This window comes from Delphinus delphis, chromosome 6 (genome assembly GCF_949987515.2).
Source record: "Delphinus delphis chromosome 6, mDelDel1.2, whole genome shotgun sequence".
NCBI lineage: Eukaryota > Metazoa > Chordata > Mammalia > Artiodactyla > Delphinidae > Delphinus > Delphinus delphis.
Genome location: NC_082688.1, coordinates 3,222,121 through 3,243,118, shown reverse-complemented (window position 1 = coordinate 3,243,118; position 20,998 = coordinate 3,222,121). Strand labels below are relative to the sequence as shown.

The 20,998-nt window shown below is 52.9% G+C and overlaps 1 protein-coding gene across 3 annotated transcripts; it reads left to right on the top strand.

Moving 5' to 3' along the window:
• Positions 1 to 3,198: 3,198 nt before the first annotated feature.
• On the top strand, positions 3,199 to 11,769 carry LOC132426473 (ficolin-1). Of its 3 annotated transcripts, none has more exons than XM_060013262.1 (9): positions 3,199 to 3,301; positions 4,655 to 4,768; positions 6,239 to 6,301; positions 6,769 to 6,804; positions 7,581 to 7,613; positions 8,047 to 8,174; positions 8,692 to 8,821; positions 9,698 to 9,832; positions 11,011 to 11,769. In XM_060013262.1, the coding sequence occupies exons 1-9, from the start codon at positions 3,199 to 3,201 to the stop codon at positions 11,175 to 11,177; spliced, it is 909 nt and encodes a 302-aa protein (XP_059869245.1). In that variant the 3' UTR covers positions 11,178 to 11,769. The 3 variants fall into 3 exon arrangements, with proteins under 3 accessions (XP_059869245.1, XP_059869244.1, XP_059869246.1); XM_060013261.1 differs by having other exon boundaries at positions 10,930 to 11,769; XM_060013263.1 differs by lacking the exon at positions 6,239 to 6,301 and having other exon boundaries at positions 3,210 to 3,301; positions 10,930 to 11,769.
• Positions 11,770 to 20,998: the final 9,229 nt, after the last annotated feature.

Here is a 20,998-nt window from a genome sequence, read left to right as displayed (position 1 = left end):
CCAACATTGATTTTTTTTTTATGATTAGGGTCAGGTTTCATTTCTGATTTTCCCACGTGAATACCCAGTAGCTCACAGTGTTTATTGAAAGTTTATTCAAGAAGCAGAGGGTTGGAGGAGGGATAGAGTGGGAGGTTGGTGTTAGCAGATGTAAGCTATTATATATAGAATGGATAAACAGCAAGGTTCTACCGTATGGCACAGAGAACCATATTCAATATCCTATGATAACCCTCATAGAAAAGAATTTCTAAAAGTATATATATATATATATATATATATATATATATATATATATATATATAAAACCATATCACTTTGCTGTACAGCAGAAATTAACACAACATTGTAAATCAACTATATTTCAATTTTAAAAAGTTTATTGTTTCCCCATCGCTCTGCAGAGCCACCGCTGTCATGCACCAAGGGTCCGTTTACGCCTGAATTTGTTTCTAGACCCTTTATTCAGTTCTGCTGGTTTAGTCTGGCTCCTGGAGCCGGTACCGCACCATCTCAGTGACTATATCTTCGCGACAATTATTGACCTCAAGCAGAGCAAGTCATCCTTCCTTGTTCTAGTTCAAAACATCCTAATTATTGGCCTTTCAACTTTTAAACAAATTTCAAATTCACCCTGTCAAGTTTCCCAATAAAATGGGCATTTAATTGCTAATGCAGTGAATCTGCGTATCAAAGAGAGAGAAACTAAGATTTTTACAATATTGAGCATTTGAATCCATGAACGGAGAATATTCTTCCAATTGTCCTAATCTTTTTAAACATCACTCATTCCCATCTGACGGTTTTCTACTGCCAGATGGAGGACTAGCATGTATTTTGCTGGAATTATTCACAGTTACTTGATTTTGGTGTCACTATTGCAAATGTTTAAAATTTCATTTTGTAATTCTTTCTGGCTAGCTTTTAGGAACATAATTGGTTTTTACTAAGCTTATTCATTCTAAAAATTTTAATTTTAGATTCTCCTTAATTTTCTACCTAAATCGTATCTTCTGAAAATAATAACGGCCTTGTACCTGCCTTTCCAATTCTTTTACATCGTATTTGTTTTTTCTGCCTTACTGCACTGCCAGTGACACAATGTTGACCAGAAGTGGTCAATCTCTGAGGATGCTTTTCAATTTTCACCATTAACTATGTTGTCGTTTCAGTATCTGTAGCTTCTGGGGATCTGTTTCTATACTCTGTTGTTTCTATTTGTTCTTGTACATGTTGTCTTTTATCCTCATGAACCTGGTTATCTTTTATTGTGTTCTAACGTTTAATTTGGAAAATACATGTATTTGCAGAAATCATTTAAATCCTGGGGTCATACTGTTCTCCTTCTGACAAGATTTGTGTTGGTTTCAGCTCGGAGCAAGTGGATACTAGTGATCTAAGGAAGACCTTATTAGAATTTCAGGAGTTGAGTTTTTTTTCCTGGGACACCTAGATGTCTCAAAACCAGTTTGCAGTCCACATTAGGTCTGCCTATTGATGATTCATCCTTATTTCTAGGAAGAAATGCCTCTGGATCCCACCCCAAATCCACTCCTTTGACAGAACACAGACCCCAAACTTTGACCTTCAATGCTGCAAAATTGTCGAGGTAACTGACCAGCTTCTCAGCTACCTTTGGGGGATTGGCAAAAAGAGACCCCACATGCTGGTTTCCCCTCTCCAGATCTCTGTTGCTCTCAAGAACATAGCAAAGTAACCCATTCCTACGTGGTTCACTTGACTATGCCTTCAGGCAAATCTCTTTTTTAATGTTTTGTCTGTTTGTCTTTATGAGGATAGATGGCCCCAAATACCTAACCTGCCGTTGTCAGAAGTCAAATGACCTTGACTGATCCCGCTTTAAGATATCTGAACTTGGCAGAGTCCTGCATTCTTCTGTGTTCTTAGACCCACATACTCTTAGGAACATTAAAGTGACACCTGAGTGTGCTGGCAACCTCTCACCTGCATCCGTTCTATTGGCAACGTGAAAAAGAGGAAGCACCCTAGGATCGGGGTGGGGGGTTGTCACTGGCAGATGGGGTTGAAGGACGAAGACCGGCTGCCTCTCTCCCTGTCCTGACTAAGGCCAGGTGAACAGCCCTGAACGGGCCCCTCTCCAACAGATGACATCCAGGCCCATGCTGGGGACAGGCTGCCCTGTCCAGGAGCTCAGGGAGGCTGAGCGGTGCCTGAGGCAATGCAATGCCTGAGGCAACACGACCTCTTTGTTCCCTCAGTCTCCGTGGGCTGGGGCCACCTCACAAAAATTTGCAAAGTCGAGTGTCATTCCAGTGCCCATAGAGGTGGTTGGTAAACCTCTGGTCAGGCCGTCCCCGGCTTCTTTCCTAGTTGGTGTGGTTGGGACACCAGCCCACGAACACTGGCCCGGAAAGATATCAAACCACAGAAGAATTTCACGCTCAGCTCCTCCCCTCTTGTCCTCTTCCTACTCTCCTTAGTGACATTCTACACATCTGCAGAAGCCCTTTACGGAATGCCCACCACATGTCCCGGTCAAGGGCGATCATAGTACAGGATGTGGAGGATGGCCTCTGGGATGTGGGGGGAGATAAGACATAGCCTCGCCTTCCGGTGTAATGACCAGACCCAGTGGTCATTGGAGCATTAGACAGACTCGAGGTAACGTCAGGCTCTTACTGTGTGACTTCAGTTTCTCCACCTGTGACATTTAGATAATAGCGTCCGAATGGGGCTGGCATAAGTGGTATTTGGCACACAAGAAGTGCTCGGAATCTTTTCTCTTCCGCTGTGTTAAGTGCTCAAGGACTGCCTCAGTCATTAGAATATTCTGGAAGTCAGGCGAGGGAAGGAGCATCTCTAGCCAACGCCTCCTTATACCCCAGTCAAGGTCTCAGAGTGTTGTTTGGGTGTAGTTGGGTAATGAGGAGGGAGTCTGGGGGACTGGGCTTTCCTTAAGCCACAAAGAAGGCAGACCCTTTCCCACAGAGGGGTCTTGGGAGTTCTCTCGACTGGGAACAGAGTATCCTGCCAGGGGAAGTGAGCCTGATTCAGCGGGCAGCATGGTGGGGCCCAGCAGGAAGGAAACACCCCTTGCCATCACTGGTACCTCCTGTTGGTGTAACCAAAGAGGCCGCAGGAAGTGGGTGTCCCCCACAGGCTCAGGCAAGGGCTGGCTTCCCCTGCTCACAAGAGCAAGGTCAGAGACCAGAGGACATGGAGCTGAGTGGAGTGGCCATGGCCCTGGGGCCCGCCGGCCAGCTCCTTTTACTCCTGTGCTTCAGGACCCTGGCCGCCCAGACTGCAGACACCTGTCCAGGTGAGATGGACCTGAATTTCCAGTCCCTGAGAGCTGGTAACTACCCACTCATTGACCACAAATAGTATCTAGGGTTAAACCCTCCGTAGGCATCTTCTTCTGAAGACTCAACAGCTCAACTTCATCAGCAGACTAGGACACCACAGGCCCAAGGTCACACAGGTCAGAGCGGGGGGAGCAGGAATTTAATCCCAGGTCTGTCCAACTCTCAAGCCTGTGATTGTCCCCACAAGCTTCCCGGCCAGGTCTCAACGCTGCCACCTAGGAGGACCATGCCCATCACTTTCTCCGTCTTCTCCTGGACTTTTCAGAAAGTTGTTGGAAGATGTTCTAATCCAAGGGCTCCCACGTTTACTTGGGGTTTGCTAGTGCAGATTTCTGGCTTTTACCCCAGAGAGTGCGATTCGGCAGATTTGGGTCTAAGAGGGGGTTGTGGTCTCCCTCCCGATCCCACGCAGGTGGATGGGGCCCACACCTGGCAAGAGGATGCCCCTGAGGACAGACCCGCCTCCCCCTGAGTGGAGGACGTATTTATGGGGGAAGCATAAGGTTGCCCCCGTGAGAGAGTCGCAGCTGGAGACAGACCCCGAAACGACAGTTGCCTGTGTCTCCGGTGAGAGCACAGCTGATTCCCACATCCTCTAAGTTGTCTCTCGTGACGATATTTCAGTTCTGAAATCAACAAAATTAACTATCTTTTTCTGAGAAGGAAATGAATCTCTGGTTCCAGTTCTTACTGGAGTTTGCTCTGTGTCCTTGGATCAAATGTGTCCCCTCTCCAGGGGACCTACACAGACCCCTTCCAGTTCAGGAATTCTATGGTCAAAAGTCCAAGGTCTGGGGGTGAAAACGTTACTTTGACCCAGATTCCCCAAGTCATTTAAATATTTATTGTTGTTACTTAGTGAAAGCACTGACTGTTTATGAGGTTCTTTTAAAATGCCATGAATTATACTAAGAAGTTTAAATTCTGCATTATCTAATCTAATCCTCCCCACAGCCCTATTCCTGTCTCCACTTGGGCACCGAAGGGACAGAGCTCAGAGGGGTTGAGTGACTTGGCCAAGGACACACAGCACTGAGGCTGTGGGGAGGCTGGCTCAGGCAGGGTGGACCACAAGGCCAGGGCTCTGCCCTGCATCACCTCCACACCTGACCAGTGCCCACCAGAAGCGGGAAACTCACTGCCAGGCTGACCCTTCATCTGAGACGGGTGACTCTGGCCACAGCCAAGGGCCCAGGTCAAGGTCGCCGCGTGGCAGATCCCCGTGGCTCGGGTGGCCTGTCGCCGGCTCTGCAGGGCTCTCAGGCCCAGGACGAGCTCCCTGACTGGCGCTCTGTGTCTCTCTGCAGAGGTGAAGCTGGTGGGTCTGGAGGGCTCCGACAAGCTCTCCATCCTCCGAGGCTGCCCGGGGCTGCCTGGACCCGCAGGGCCCAAAGGAGAGGCAGGCGCCAATGGACAGAAGGGTACGTGTTTGCGCTCGGGCGTGGGGGTCACTGAGCACCAGCTCTTCTCAAATTAGACCTCGGGTGAGCACTGCCCCCTGCGGGTCTCAGGTCGGGAGCTTGGGTCACGACCCTGCTCAGAGCTGGCGTCAGGAGCGAGCCCCGAGGCCCGCCGGGATCTGTCATTCCCTGAGGAGGGGGCTGGTCGCAGCTAGTCTATGAGCTCACATCGGGGTCCACTTCCATAGAACACCCGCTTCCCGGTCCTCGATCCAGCCCTGGCTTTACGTGACCGTGGGCCAGAGTTCCAAGCCACGCGTACCCCGGTATTCTCACCTGAAAACTGCGGCCCCAGCGTTTTCTGTCTGTACCGCAGATGAGAAAACTGGGGCTCAGAGCAGTCAGCCATCAGCAGGGAGGGTGGGGCTGGACCTTAACGCAGTAGAAAGGCCCCCGAGTGCTCCATAGCCCTCCCGTCGACGTGGCGGCCCCTTGTGGGGTTTCGGGCCCCGAGCCTGGTATGAAGGGCAGGGGTGCCCGCAGCTCAAGGGGTGAGTGCCCCCGACCTGTGTGTGAGTGGGTGCTCCAAGGGCTGCGGACACAGGGCCAGCTCGGAGGTCCCCAGCCTCTCACGTCCTGGGAGGCATCCAGCTCAGGGGCCGTGCGCACCCAGGGCAGCTCCTGGGGATGGGAGGGCTGCGTGTGCTCACCACGATGGGCTCCAGGCTGGGGGTCCTGCCGGGGGGACACCGGGAGGAGGGGCCGGGCTGGGGCGGCTGCCCACCAGTGGGTGTGGTTGGCCCGCCCCAAGCCAAGCCGCCGCCCCCTCGGACCCACCCCACACACCTACACTCCCCGGGGAGGGCAGGCTGCCGGCAGACGCTCCTGCTGCCTTGACTGAGCCTGGGGCCGCCTCTCCTGACCCTCCCCTCAGCGCTCAGGAGGAGGGGCAGGGCCCTGGGTGGTCCTACCCCCTGCTCACATCAGTAACGCAGACCTGGGAGGCCTCGTGGCGCCCGACCCCTCCTCTCTGGAGGTGGAGAGAGAACCACCCCAGAGGGAGGCATAATTGCGCCCGGCCGCACCTGCGTCCAGGGCTGAGCACAGGGCAGGGCCCCGCCTCCCTCCCAGAGCCAAGGGGCCGGAGGGGCCTGTGTGACAGGGTCTCTGAGGACGTGCTCTTGGTCCCAGGCCCCCGGGGGGCTCTGTGACGGTGGCCTGGACCTGGGCTGCTACACTGAGCTGGTCGGGAGCCAGATGGCTGGTGGTTCCCTGGAGCCCGAGCTGGGTGCGCCGGCCGGTCGGCACCGGGGGGCTGTGAGTGATTTGTCCTCGCCGCCTGCTGTCACCCTCTGCTGCGTCCCAGGGCGGTGATCCTGAGGATACCGCAGCTGGGATGGGAGGGTCGGAGCTGTATCCTTAGGGCAGAGACGCTCAAGTAGAATTCTGCAGGTTGCCTTTTCCTCAATGATGTATCTTTGGAATTTACAGGAGAGCGAGGTTCTCCCGGAGTCCCTGGGAAGGCAGGGCCGGCCGGGCCCAAAGGTACCAAAGGTGATGAAGAGCTAGGACCCCTGAGCAGGACCCCGGGGCCTGTCTACAGAGACATGAGAGATGGAGACAGACAGAGAGCGAGAGGGAGGAGGTGGAGAGAGAGATGGGAGAGAGACACAGAGAGGGAGGGGGCCAAGTGAGAGAGGCACCTGTCCTATTTCCTGTTTCCAAAGAGCTTCGAGACAGTGTGTGAACGGGGTCCCGGGTCCGGGGCCCCAGGTCCAGAGCAGCCTCTCATAACCCAGGAAAGAATCCAGGCCTCTGAGCCCCCGGCCCCTGCAACTCCCCCGGCTGAGACCCAGGCATTGGAAAAGTGTGGGCCACGGAGCATGCGTGTGTGGTGCCCAGAGCCTCAGCCCCGCCCCCCACGCCCCAGATCCCAAGGAAGTGAGCACTTGGGTGGTTTCCAGAGCGGAGGGTCGACGTCCACTGACCAGACGTCCTGTGCATCTCCTGTCTCTCCCCAGGAGACCGAGGGGAAAAGGGCGCAGGCGGAGAGAAAGGTGAGCCCCTCCGCCTCCCTGGGGTCACTGGGCAGGCTCTGCAGGGGGCTGGGGGTTCCCAGAGGCCTCGGTCACGGCTACCACCATCTGGGGGAGGAACTCAGACCACAGCCCTGGCCCTGGCCCTGCAGCGGATGGGTGCGGGAGGAGGGGCCCCTGAGCCCGGCCTGCTTTGTCAGCGGCCGGTGAGCGCTCAAAGCCCAGAGGCTCCGGAGTTGGACCCAGGTGACTGGCGATGCCGCTTTGCTACGTGGTTTTGGACCTTTTGCTTATAATGCTCTGATTTATGCTCATTTATTTAAAAATTTGTGAAAGCAAGAAAAGGCAAAACGCCAAGACACAGTCACATGCTCTGGCTACAAATACAAAGTGCGAGGTTGGGGCCCAGACCCACATCCCAAATGCTCCCCAGTACTTTCCACAAGCAGAGGCTGTGCTGGGGACATGGGCTGTGGAAAGCGATAGGCCTGGGGGCGCTGCACCTCCACCGCCGTGAGCCGTAAAGCCCAGGCGAGGTGGCCGGCACGGCGGTCCAGCCACTGCCCCGCGGGACGGTGCTGGCCGCCAGCCCCCAGGCAGGCCGGATGCAGTGGGGGCCGAGCAAGCCCAGGGATGCTGAGTCTAGGAGCTGATCCGCAGGGCTGGAGGCTGAGGGTCCTGCAAAGAGCTGGATAATGGTTTCCTTTCTCCACGCTGTGGTCACGGAGCAACGGGGCTGAGGGGTGGGGGTGCTGTTTCCAGACGTGTGACGTGCATGTCCTCGCTCCCCACAACAGGAGAGCCGGGAGAGCTTCATTCCTGTGCCACAGGTGACTGCGCACACGCCGACCCCCGGACCTCCGCCTGGACCTGCTCCTGCTGGGGGTGGGGGAGGGGGGGGTCGACCAGAAGGCCAGCTGCACAGACTCAGGTTCCACTTTCCAAGGACAAAGCCCTCTCTGCGCATATCTTACTCCCCACTTACCCGAGTGATAGGCAGCCATTGCCTGGTTAACTCGAGTATATTCCTGGAGGAGGCCAGGTGCCCAGGAGACTAGGCGGGGGCAGCCCTGGGAGGTGGGGATGGCCAGGTCGTCGGGGCCTGGCCGTCACAGCCGGGTGGCCTTGGGGGCCGCGTCTCTGTCCCAGGACTCAGAGCCCACCTCCCCCAGGCAGGTGTCCCTGCCTCTCCCTCCTGCCCCCTCCCCCCTGCCCCGCCCAGAGCTCCTGTCCTGGCGTCCATTCCCCGGCTTCCCTTCCCAGGACCTCGGACCTGTAAGGAGCTGCTCACCAGGGGACACTTTCTGAGCGGCTGGTACACCATCTACCTGCCCGACTGCCGGCCCCTGACCGTGCTGTGTGACATGGACGTGGACGGCGGGGGGTGGACCGTGAGTGGGGGGGACCCAGCGATGGCCGTGGGGTCACCCAGCGATGGCCGTGGGGTTCCTGGGCAGGGGTGGGCGTGCCTGGGAGCCTCACCTGGTGGCAGAGCACTGTTTAGTGGCCTTTGTGAGGCCTTTGTGAGACCGTCCACTCCTTCCAGGCAGAGGCTGCCCCCGTCCTTTCACTGAGGTCGGGAGAATCAGAAATGTCGGGGGAGGGGGCTGTGGACCCACATGGGAAGGAGTCCCGTGGCTCAGGGCTGTGGGCTCAGGCCCGGAGGTGCCCACTCCTCTGCAGCCGTGTGGCGTTGGGCTTGTCGCCTGCCCTCTCTGAGCCTCCGTTTCCTCCTTGGTCCCATGTGGGTGTCCCTGACTGCCCCTGGGCTCTTGGATGAGACCCACGTTCTGGTCCTCAGCCTGTGATGCCTGTGAACTACCAGCGCTGCTCCCGCGTGTGGCCGGGGTGCTCTGTGGGGGGACGGCAGTGGGGCCCCGTCTCCCCAGCCCTCCCCATCGTGTGCAGGTTTTCCAGCGAAGGAGCGACGGCTCTGTGGACTTCTACCGGGACTGGGCCACGTACAAGCAGGGCTTCGGCAGTCAGCTGGGAGAGTTCTGGCTGGGGAATGAAAACATCCACGCCCTGACCGCCCAGGGTAGGGCCGCGGCCGGGGGCTCTGTGGTGGGGTGCCTGAAATGCACATGCCCCTGACCTCAGCCCTGGGCCATGTGGGCCAGAGGACCCCGCTCCCCCTGGCCCCCGGGGTGGTCACGTGTGACAGCAGGAGGGGTTATTCCTCTGAGAACCTAGGACGTGTATCCCCTTACACTGTCTGAGTGTTCAAATCGGAGCAGGTGGATTATTGGAGTGAAGACGGCTTCTGGTCTCGGGACCGATCGTGTCTAGAGCCCGAGAGTCGGAAGTGAGGGGGAGGCCATCTGGATCGGGGTGGCCCTTCTCCCACTTCCAACGGTTGGTCCTTCCTTGAAACTGGGATCTTAGGCCCACGGAGCCCCTCCCTTGCCTCTCCCGCTCAGTGCATGTGGCGGTCCCCACGCAGGCCCCCTCACCCCACTTCTCCGTTCCACAGAATCAGCTTCACAGCTGGTCCTGAGTTCAACGGCAAACCTGTAAATCCTTTCTTAATCCTTCCACTCCCTCATGGCAACCTTGACGGTATCCACTCATGTGCCCTGAGATTCTTGCAGAAGAAACTACACATGCAAAGGTTTCCTGCCATGGCATTCACAGCTATTTGCAGGAGAATTTAGGGTTTCCCACTAGAGCGAGGCTTCATTCCGTCCAGGTCCACTGACTGTGGAATTTCAGGCATGGCTGATGGAGCAGCAGGGGAGCTATTTGAAAACAGGGAGGCATCCCTGAGGTCCTCCCACCAGCCCAGCCTCTCACACCTTCCCGGTGAATTGTCCCGATGCCAAGTTCAGACGTCCCCTAAAGCCCACATTCCCACCCCCCGTGCCCGTAGGCAGAGGGTCCCTTCTGCTGGGCCCTGAGCACCCACCTCCAACAGGAAGCAGCGAGCTGCGGGTAGACCTCGTGGACTTTGAGGGCAACCACCAATTTGCCAAGTACCAGTCATTCAAGATGGCGGGTGAGGCAGAGAAGTACAAGCTGGTCCTGGGAGCCTTTGTCGGGGGCAGTGCAGGTGAGAGTCTGCGAGGGGCACAGCAGTGGCCTGGGCTTCAGCGCGGGGTTTGGGGAAGCAGAGAGGACCTGCTTAGCATCCTGGCTCTGTCTCCCGTGAGTGACCCTGGGCTGGGGCTCCACTCCCTGGGTCCAGGTTCTCCGTCTTTGGATGCAGACACGAAGGTACCTGAGTCTCTTTGTAGCATGGGGACCAGTGACGCCATCAGTTACCGCTCCCAAGGCTGTGTCTGCAGAGCAGTGAGCTGTTCTGAGTGGGGCTTGAGGTCACTGACCCCTTTCCCTGCTAACACCTGGAAGAGGACGGTCATTTCACGTCAGCCCTTAGAGCCATATTCCCAAACTGGGCTCCACGGAACACAAACCCTGTGGGATGTTCTTTGCCAAAAAGACACCCCGGTCACAGGATGTGGGGAGGCATCTCTTATGGGGCACCCTCTTGAGAATTCCCAGTGTGCACTCTTTCAGGAAAGGTGCTAGGAGCCTGTCTGCTTGTGTTGAACCAGAGCTGCAGGGAGCAAGGTCCTCCCGGGGCGTGGGCGGGGGGGAGTATTGCTAATGGGAGCCTTCAAGCACCCCTTTGCCACACGTGCCTCCTCTGAGCCTCCAGGGAAGGAGAAGGGCAGGGACCCTCCTCTCCATGCTGCAGGTGGTACAGCTGAGGGTCTGGCAGGGGTGAGAAGGGCAGTGGGGTGCTACAGGAACTGGGGTGAGTTGCACACCCAGGGCTGAAAATGGAGCAGGGAGCCCCGGGATGAGGCCGTGCTGTCCCTCTGGGATGACCGCGCAACCCAGGGAGTGGGTATGAAGCCCAGAAAAGCGAGGCAGGCTTGGGGAAGGGAGGGCACCTCAGGGGAGAGGACGGCGCGGGTCCTGGTGGTCTTGGGGGAGCCGGGAGGAAACAGGTGAGGCTGGAGGAGGGAGGCATGTGCCCTGGGACCGAGCTCCTGGGCCAGGTGGCTCCATCTGCCCCAGGGTGAGGCAGGATCTTGACGCCCTGGGCGTCAGCTCACACGTCTCTAGAGGGAGGTGGCGCTGGGCAGGCGGCAGGGCAGGCTCCCTCTAGCCCGAGCAATACCCCCACTCCCTCCTGAGCAGGTGATTCCCTGACGCCCCACAAGGACCAGTTCTTCTCCACCAAAGACCAAGACAACGACAAGAGTTCCTCTAACTGTGCAGTGCAGTTCCAGGGGGCCTGGTGGTACAACAGTTGTCACTCGTCCAACCTGAACGGCCGCTACCTCGGGGGGCCGCACACGAGCTATGCCAACGGTGTCAACTGGAGGTCGTGGAGAGGGTACAACTACAGCTACAAGGCAACCACGATGAAGGTGCGGCTCACCTAGGTGGGCGGGGCCCGCAGCCTGACCCCACGCCTCCCCAGGCCCCCTGCCTGCGGCCTCCCAAAACCCCACTCAGTCCCCAGCGAAGGCCAGCACACATGCTCCCCCGCCGCCCCTTTGCTGAACAAGACCTGCTTGCCCAGCCCCTTCTCTCTCATCAAAGGGTCCGAACTCTCGTGCCCCACAGCCTCACCAGAAGGATCACGTGTTAAAGCTGTTTGCTTTCTGGCAGATATCCTCCCAGGTTTCATTTGCGTCTTCGAACATCAGCTGTTCTGAGTATTTTTCCCAGAGCCCATCCACAGCAGGGGCTGTGGTCGAGTCAGGGAGAGTTAGGGAGCCCATTCAGCAGATGTAACCACTGATGTTCCTAGAGGGCAAGTGGCTGTTCCACAGAGCATCAGCCCCCAGCCTTAAGCTCCCACTTCATTTCATCGACGGGTTGGGGGGGGATGTCCCCTCCCTCACCCAAAGTCACCTGCTTCTTTCTGATATTGGTCACAGCATCTTCATTCATCTTTAAACAGGTCACTCTGAGACTAGAAAACTCTCATTAAAAAGGGGGGGGAGGAGTTAAATAGGGACCTTCCCGCTTTCAATCAGTGCTCTGGGCCAGCTTCCCTGGAAAGCAGCTGAAACACCAAACACAGATCCACAGGGTGGGCTGCGTCCACCCAGCGGAGCAAGGGCAGCTGGCTGTCCACACACCATACAAAACCCCGAGGGGCCCGCTTCACGCCGCACAACCCTCGGCTTCGGGGCGATTGTAGACCTCAGTGTGCGAAGCGAACAGCCTGACGGGAGATGGTAAAGGAGAGTTTTCTCAGTCTCTCGGGCCGGGGAGAGGTTTCTTAACTGGGACTTCAGAAACACCAGGCATAAAGGAAAAGACTGATGGATTCAACCCCATTCAATCAAAAGCTTCTGTTTATCAAAGGACACCGTAGGAAATAAAAGGAGAGTCACAGAGGGATAGAATGCCTTGGTCACACGTAGGTTATTAGTTTTCTACTGCTGTCTCTACTCATTAACAACAATTTAGTGGCTTAAGAACAAAGGAAACGTGTTATCACAAAGTTCTGCCGGTTAGAAGTCCGACGTGGGTGTGACTGGGCTGGAAGCAAGCTGTCAGCAGTGCTGGTTCCTCCTGGAGGCTCCAGGGGAGGGTCTGTTTTCTGAACTTTTCCAGGTTCTGGAGGTCCCTGGCACATTCCTTGGTTCACGGCCCCTTCTCCATCTTCAAAGTAGTGACAGCACATCACTCCGACCCTGCTTTCATGGTCCCATCTCCCTCTGGGTATAGCCAGAACAGGTTCTCTGAAGGACTCACGTGATGCGACTGGGCCCACCTGGGTATCCCAGGACCATCTCCCCATCACAAGATCCTTCATTTAACCACACCCGCCAAGTCCCTTTTGCCACGTAAGGTGACATGCTCACCAGTTCTGGGGATTAGGGCAGGAAATCTTCAGCAGGGGAAACATTATTCTGCCTACCACAGCCTATTAAAAAATACCATGGTCTCATACCGAGAATATTTAAAGAACTCCTACCAATCAGTAAAAAATCTTAATAGCTCAGTAAGAAGTGGTTAAGAGATTTGAACAGACACTCCACAAAAAATGATATCCGTAGGACCAATACATTTATAAAAAGCTTCTGTATTTTGTTGGTTCTCAGCAAAATGCAAATTATAACCAAAACGAGATGCTATGACACACTCATCGGGACGGCTAAAATGTGAAAAACTGACAACACTAAATGTCAGGGATGCTGCAGGGTAAGGGGGGTTTCACATGCTGCTGGTAGCAATGCGAATTGATGCCACTAACTTGGAAAAGTGTTTGACATCAACTGTTAGAGTAGAAGACACGCATTCCCATAACCCGGCAATTCTACTGCCTGACGTGGAAATAACTGTTGTGTGCCCCAGGGGCCATGCCAAGAATATCTATAGCCAAGCTCTTCACAGCAGCCAAAACCTGTCATCCACCCAAAGGCCCGTCAGGAAGAAGGCAGATAGCAATGCAAAGATAGTCACGCACTAGAAAGCCACGCAGCAGTGCTAACTGGACAGCTACGGCTACACGCAGGACGGACAGAGCACGACGCAGCAGCTGGCGGAGAAAGCTGGATTCACGAGAGTATGTACTGTTGGCTCCACCTTGTACAAAACTGTTTTCTAAGCAAAAATGACCTGCCGTGTTTCGGATGCCTACTTAGGTGGTAAACGTATACCAGGAAAACAAGAAAGTGGTTGCCCTTGGAGTGGAATGGGGTGGTCACTGGGAAGGGACACAGATGGCCTTTGGGGTTCTGGGTGGTGATGACAAGCATGTGGACCACACGATAATAAAAATACCTAGACTACACTTTTCATTTTATAGACTTTTGTGTACATGTTCCGTTCACAATTTTATAACTACTTTTAAAGAGAGGGCACGCCCGTGATCCAGGGATGCGGGGCACATCTTTTCCTGACGTCCACGGTCATTGACTCAGTAACTGAGGAGAGGTCCCTGCAGCCCACCTGGGATTGACCAGACCCCACCAGGTCCTGGCCACAGTCTCTCAACAGAAGTAAAGTCTGCTAGTTGAAACTGCACTTTTCTTCCTCAGTAGGTAAGCATCTTATAAACCCAGGAAGATTTTAAGTCTAGAAATGATTCATACACTAAAAGCCATAGAATTATGACTTTCTTATAAGAAATCTGGATAGGTTTGGTATCTCATAGTCTCATGATGTTTAAAGAAGTTGGCCTGTTGTAAAGAAAGTCTCATAAATCCAAAGTTAAATATGTCATTAACTCATTGACTTAGTCTTGTAATGTTATCTGGAAAGCCTGGTGCATTTATTCACAGTACTGGAATATGTAAGAAACTCCGGGCTCGTTGCATTTCTAAGTGAAATCATTAGATTTCTAAAAATTAATTAGTACTAAGAAGGTGTTGTCCACTAGGCTTTTGAAATGCCCAAGAAGGAATTGAATATATTACACTTATTATCACCATTCAAAGTTTTGAAAGTTTAATGAATTAGATTTGTCGTATTCAAAGACCCTTAAAAGCGACTGTTAAGATTTGCAGGTCTTGGGCTTCCCTGGTGGCGCAGCGGTTGAGAGTCCGCCTGCCGATGCAGGGGACACGGGTTCGTGCCCCGGTCCGGGAAGATCCCACATGCCGCGGAGCGGCTGGGCCGGTGAGCCATGGCCACTGAGCCTGCGCGTCCAGAGCTTTCGCTCCGCAACGGGAGAGGCCACAACAGTGAGAGGCCCGTGTACCACAAAAAAAAAAAAAAAAAAGGATTTGCAGGCCTTATGAATAGAAAAACAAGATCTGTATGCCAAACGTAAACTATTAGGCTAAGTTTTTGAATCTGTAGCTTTTGGAAACCAAACCTTAATTTTAAAAAGCAGAGTCTTTCCTAAACACAAATGCCTCTCAAACTCAAATCATCAAAACTCAGTGATGTTTCGAACAGCTCCGTGCTGGTACCTGGGGGAGGATCAAATAAGCGAAATCCCCCAAGTCTGGTTCCCAGCACCCTCTCCTGAGCAGGAGGGGAGGTGGGGCCCCACCAGCAAGGTTTCAGCGCATGTGGGGTCATTCCCCCAGCCTTGTTCTCATCACCTTTTCTCTTATTAGTGAATATTTTTATTACCCAAACTTCCCCTCTACCAGCTTACGCTGTGGAGGCTCCTCCCTTACTCTTGTGGAGTCCGTGTTTGAGACGCCCTGTCCACCCCTGCCCTCTTACGGACCAAGACAAACGAGTCCCTCTACCACTGACCTGGAGGGTCTTTCAGCCCCGGTCAGCTCATTGCCCCTCCTGCCTCCAGTGTCACCGTGTCTGGCACACACTTTATCTCTTTATTTAACACCCCACCAGACGTTGCTCTTACAGGGTTGCACAGCCCATATTCCTCTTGACCTATCTGCATTCTCGCTTTTTTTTTTTGATTATATATAAATTTTAATATTTATTTTTTAACTGAAGTATAGTTGATTTACAATGTTGTGTTAGTTTCAGGTGTACAGCAATGTGATTCTCATATATATATTCTTTTTCAGATTCTTTTCCCTTATAGGTTATTACAAGATGCTTAGAGTTCCCTATGCTACACAGTGGGCCCTGTTGGTTATCTAGTCTATATATAGTAGTGTGTATCTGTTAATCCCAAACTCCTAAATTATCCCCCCCACCCCCTTTCCCCTTTGGTAGCCATAAGTTTGTTTTCTATGTCTGTGAGTCTGTTTCTGTTTTGTAAATAAGTTCGTTTGTATCATTTTTTTAGGTGCCTCATATAAGCGATTTCATATATTTGTTTTTCTCTGTCTGACTTACTTCACTTAGTATGATAATCTCTAGGTCCATCCATGTTGCTGCAAATGGCATTATTTCATTCCTTTTTATGGCCGAGTAATATTCCATTGATATATGTACCACATCTTCTTTATCCATTCATCTGTTGATGTACATTTGGGTGGTTTCCACGTCTAGGCTATTGTAAATAGTGCTGCTATAAACATTGGGGTGCACGGATCTTTTCGAATTAGAGTTTTGTCTGGATATATGCTCAGGAATGGGATTGCTGGATCATATGGTAGCTCTATTTTTAGTTTTTTAAGGAACCTCCATGCTCTTCTCCATAGTCACCCATTATGTAGCTCTTACCCCATCTTCCAACTCATTTTCAGTCTTTCTTGCTGTCCAACAAACCCCCTTTCATTTCATATATATATATTTTTTTGACATAGGTCTGCTGGTGATGAATTCTGTCCTTTTTTGTTTTCTGAAAACATCTTATTTTGCCTCACATTCAAAAAGTATTTTCACTGGGTGTAAAACCCTAAGTCGGCAGGTATTTTCTTCCAGCGCTTTAAACATGTATTTCCAGATTCCATTCTTTCTGCTGAAAGTCTGTTGCTCCTCTGAAGGGAACGTGGCTTCTTTCCTCTGGCCCTTTACAAGGTTTTCCCTTTTTTGCCATGATGTGCCTGCGTGGGATTTTCTTTGAATGTGTCCATTCTCTCCACTCTTTCAAAGACTTCAGTTACACACATGAGCCTTTTTTTCTCCCGTGTTCCACGTCTCTCATGCTATTTTCTGTATTTTTATTCTTTTTTTCCCCTCCACATTCAGTCCGGATATCTTCTGTTGACCTCTATTCCAGTTCAATAATAAAACCCTTTCCTCTGCTAAGCCGTCAAAACACCTGCCCAGCCTCCCAGGATTGGCAAATGACCCCAGGCGAAGATACCCGCAAATACAGCCACCCGATTTCTATTTCCGCTAGACTTTATTCTGGGAATCCCTCGCAATTAGCCATCTTTAACGCTTAGGAAGAGTACCTCTGAACTTTGTCCAGCTTTTAATTTATTTTCGGAGGAAGCGTGGTGCTCATTATCTAATCCATCATTACTGGAAGTGAGAGCTGAATGTACAGTTTTATCTCCTGATGTGAGTTATTTTCTCCTGGCCCTAGAGTTTGCTTGTTTAGCATTTTTTAAATCGTCACTGAACATTCACTTGAGGAAATGGTCATCAGTCCTATGGTTGAATACTTCTATTCCAGCTGGTGTTTCGTGGCCACAACGTCGAATGAACACATCTATGTACACAGCTTTCTCTCATCTGTGGGGTTTTCTAGAAGTAAGTTCCTGGTGAGCGTATGGATTCAAAGTGTGTGCACTTTTCTTTAGGACGTGACACTGTATGTGAAAGACTAAGATCATCAACCACTTCACCATAAAATTATCTGTTTGGGCCGTGTTAAAAGTCACTGTAATAACTAGATCTTAATTCAGCATTTTTTGAGTCGTGTTAAAAGTCACTGTAATAACTAGATCTTAATTCAGCATTTTTTTTGGACCCTTGACTTCCCTTTTCATCTGGGTCACTCCTGCCCGTGCTCCGAGGATTGACTGAGAAACTGGGGACACGTGGCTCAAGGAGCCTGGACATGGTTTGGGGACACGCTTGGTTGTCACCTCTGTCCACTTGACATGCTGCCACGCAATTCCTACCATGGCTTATCTTCAGAATCAACAGGAAACCTCAAAAAATACAGGCTCCAGCCATCACCACTGAGATTTTGGTTTTGCAGGTCAGAGATGGGCCTCCTGAATCTGTATTTTTTAAAATTTATTTTATTGAAGTATAGTTGATTTACGATGTTGTATTAATTTCTGCTGTACAGCAAAGTGATTCACACACACACACACACACACACACACACACACATACATTGTTTTTATGGTCTTTTCCAATATGGTTTATCACAGGATATTGAATATAGTTCCTTGTGCTGCACAGTGGGACCCTGTTGTTTATCCATTCTATATATAATAGTTTACATCTGCTAACCCCAAACTCCCACTCCATCCCTCCCCCAACCCTTGGCAACCACAAGTCTGTTCTCTATGTTCTGAGTCTGTTTCTGTTTCGTAGATCAGTTCATTTGTGTCATATTTTATTTTATTTATTTTTTTTAATTATTATTTTTTTTGCGGTACGCGGGCCTCTCACTGTTGTGGCCTCTCCCGTTGCGGAGCACAGGCTCCGGACGCGCAGGCTCAGCGGCCATGGCTCACGGGTCGAGCCGCTCCGCGGCATGTGGGATCTTCCCAGACCGGGGCACGAACCCGTGTCCCCTGCATCGGCAGGCGGACTCTCAACCACTGCGCCACTAGGGAAGCCCTGTGGCATATTTTAGATTCCACATATAAGCGATATATTTGCCTTTGTCTGACTTACTTCACTTAGTATGACAATCTCTAGGTCCATCCATGTTGCTGCAAACGGCACTATTTCACTGTTTGCTGGCTGAGTAATATTCCATTGTATAAATATACCACACGTTCTTTATCTATTCACCTGTTGATGGGCCTTGAGGCTGTTTCCATGTGTGAATCTGTATTTTAAGTGCCTCCCCAGGTAGCTCTGAGGGACAGCTGGGCTTAGGACCCACTGATATGCTAGTTTCAGGGCTGAAACTAGCTAGTTTCAGGCTGTGCTGTTGGATGATTTCAGGGCAAGCAAATGAAAGCCCTGGGCCGTCTGGCCCATCAGAGCAGAGCTTGTGTGAAAGGAGACAGTGGTGCTACAGGGCATCGGAGCTGAGCTAGTTAACAGGAAGACATTTGGGTTAGAATCCCAGGGACACAGGAGTGGTGGAGCCAGACAGGTTATCAGCTGAGCGACCGGGAGACGCCCCGGCCGCTCGCAGCACTCAAGCTTGTCAGACCCAGAAAGTCCTGCTTAGTTACTCGGCCGCTGCACCGAGAGCCTCCCAGCCTGCCGGACAGCCGTGGTTTTTGTTTTGTTTTCTGAAGATGCGCTCTGCCCTTGGTTCCCACGCCTCGGCCACCAGCTGATAAGGCCTTTCTGAGGTGGTGGGGAATCAACTTGGACGTCCTGCTGTCCAGGGCACCCAGCCCCCTCCAAGGAAGGGCTCTACGGAAAAGCAGGGCCAAATCCACAGGAGGAGGTGCTCCCGACGTCGCGACAGCTGCCCCTGGCCTCGCTGCACGAGTCGTCCAAGGCGACGGCAATCTTCCCACACCCGCAGGTCTTTAGGGCAAGATGGAACGGGCACCCATCGGGGCTGCAGAGGAGCTGGTTCTCGCTCCATGTGAAAGCGTGGACCGGAGCAGCTGCGCCTCGCTTCCAGTGCCAAGATTTGGTGATTTCTATTCCCACCCCAATTCGAATTTAGGACACCCCTTTTGCAGGCGCAGGACTCTGGGAGGGCCGTGTTCGCTCCCTTGGGACAGATGGACGTTCCCAGATGGTGCCTGGTTCTCCCAGCTTCCTGACTGGGACTTGTGCCACAGAGTGGGGTGGGCGGGTAGAACTTGCAGCCTCCCGGGAAGCTCCAGGAATCAGATAATTGGCCGCCCCCCACCCATATGGCTCATGAGTCACTGTGACAATGACAACCAAGTTGAGTAGCTCAAGGGTGGCGGAAGAAATGGATAGGAAATTGACGGGAGGCAAAGTCGGCTCAAAGCCCAGAGTGGGATTCAGGACGAGGATGAGATTGCGGGTTCCCCCCTCCCCTCCCTGCACCCCATCCCTCACCTAGGCCACCTCTTCGTAAAGGTAAGTGACAGCTGACTATTTAATACACAACTTCATATCTCAGGGCTGTAATGCAATACAAACTTGTCTTGGTCGCACAGGGCGTGGGGGGGCGGGTCAGCCCTGCAGCGATCCAGACACCCCCAGCCCCGGACTCCAGCTGCTCCTTCCTGAGGCACGTCTCAGGTTGCATTTCTTGCTGCTTCACCTCCACGCCTCCCTGTATCTCTCATCTTAGGGACGCTTGCTCAGAGCTTCCAGGCTTGGGCAGAAAGGCTCTCACTCCCGAGGCTGAGTAGCTCTATTCCAAAAAATATCTATATATACTTCACTGCTCGTTGGAACTCAAGGACTTTCAGAAAGTCCATCTCTTATTGTTTGAGGTCTAGAGCTGTTCGGGGATTTTCCAACTCAGTAATACCCTAAATTCCTGGACACTTTATGTTTTGCTGCTTGCAAATGGCTCGGGTCTTCCCTAAGCTCTTCTTTTTCTTGTAACGCCTCCTCAGACAGCCAACACAGAAACACACGCCGCTGAAATCCTGGATTTGCAGGATCTGTCCCCGGAGCCCCAGAGGACACGCCATGGGACTGCTTTCCAAGTTTTCAGAAGCAGCCCTTGAATCAAACAACGTTTTTCACCCTCGACGCCGCGCGCTGGCTGCCAGGCTACTGCCGCCCACTGAGACGTGGCTGCAGTCGCACTGCTCCTCGGGTGCAAATTCTGTTCAAGACTTCCGGGATGACAGCTGCTGTGACAAGCAGCCGTCACACCGCAGTGCAGGGCACACGTGTGCGGGCTGAGGGCCTCGGGCTTCTCGACTGGGAGGCGGCCCGGGGGTCTCTAGGGCTGGTCCAGCAAGAGGCTGCATGACGTCTGTCAGCATTCCATCTGTAGCTGTTATGAATGTGGAAGCCCAGCCGGGCTGGGCAGGCAGTGAGGAGGTGACGGAAGTCTGACTCCTGTAAGGACTCAGAGCTTCAGGCTGGGCCTGGAAGAAAGAAACACAGACGTCCCTCGCGTGTCACCCACCGCCTGAGTCTTTAATTTATGACGTTTGTGGGATGCCCCCTCTAGACCAGGAGCTCCTTCAGAGAGCAGATGGCCTCACCTGCCCGCCAAAGAGGGCTTTGCGGTCGCAGACGCCTCCTGAGGGATGGCGAGGTGGTGGCTGGATTTTGTCTTTCCTCATTAAGCAATTAGAACTGCTCTAGTGGAGCAAAGAGAAGGCCTTCCCTGGCCTTGAGGGAAGGGGGTCCAGGTTTGGGGGTTTTGCTCTGTTGCTAGTGGCTGGGCTGCAGTTTTAATGGCCACTGAGCCTCCTCTCAGGGTGACCAACCCTCCTGGTTTGTCCAGCTCTGAGGGGTTTCCCAGGATATGGGAAGTTCGGTCACCGGGAAGACCCAGGGTGACCAGGACAAGGTGGTCACCTCACTCTTCCTGATGGGAGGCTACAGGGAGAGGACAGAAGCCATAGGGCAAAGGGCACTTTGGGTGCAGGGGGAGGAAGGGATGGGAGAGGGGCCTGTGAGCCCCAGGGGTCCAGGGCAGTGATATTCCTCTGGGGATGGGGTCACGCTCCCACAATGCACAGCTCTTGCTTGGTGGCAGGCTGTCCTCTTCTCTGCCACTTTCAACCGTTTCTAAGAATGTCGTTCCCAGCTCTTTGATCCCATCCTAGGTGATACCCCCTCCTTGGTTGCTTTAAAGTGCAAAACTCAGACCCCAGGGCACAGGTGT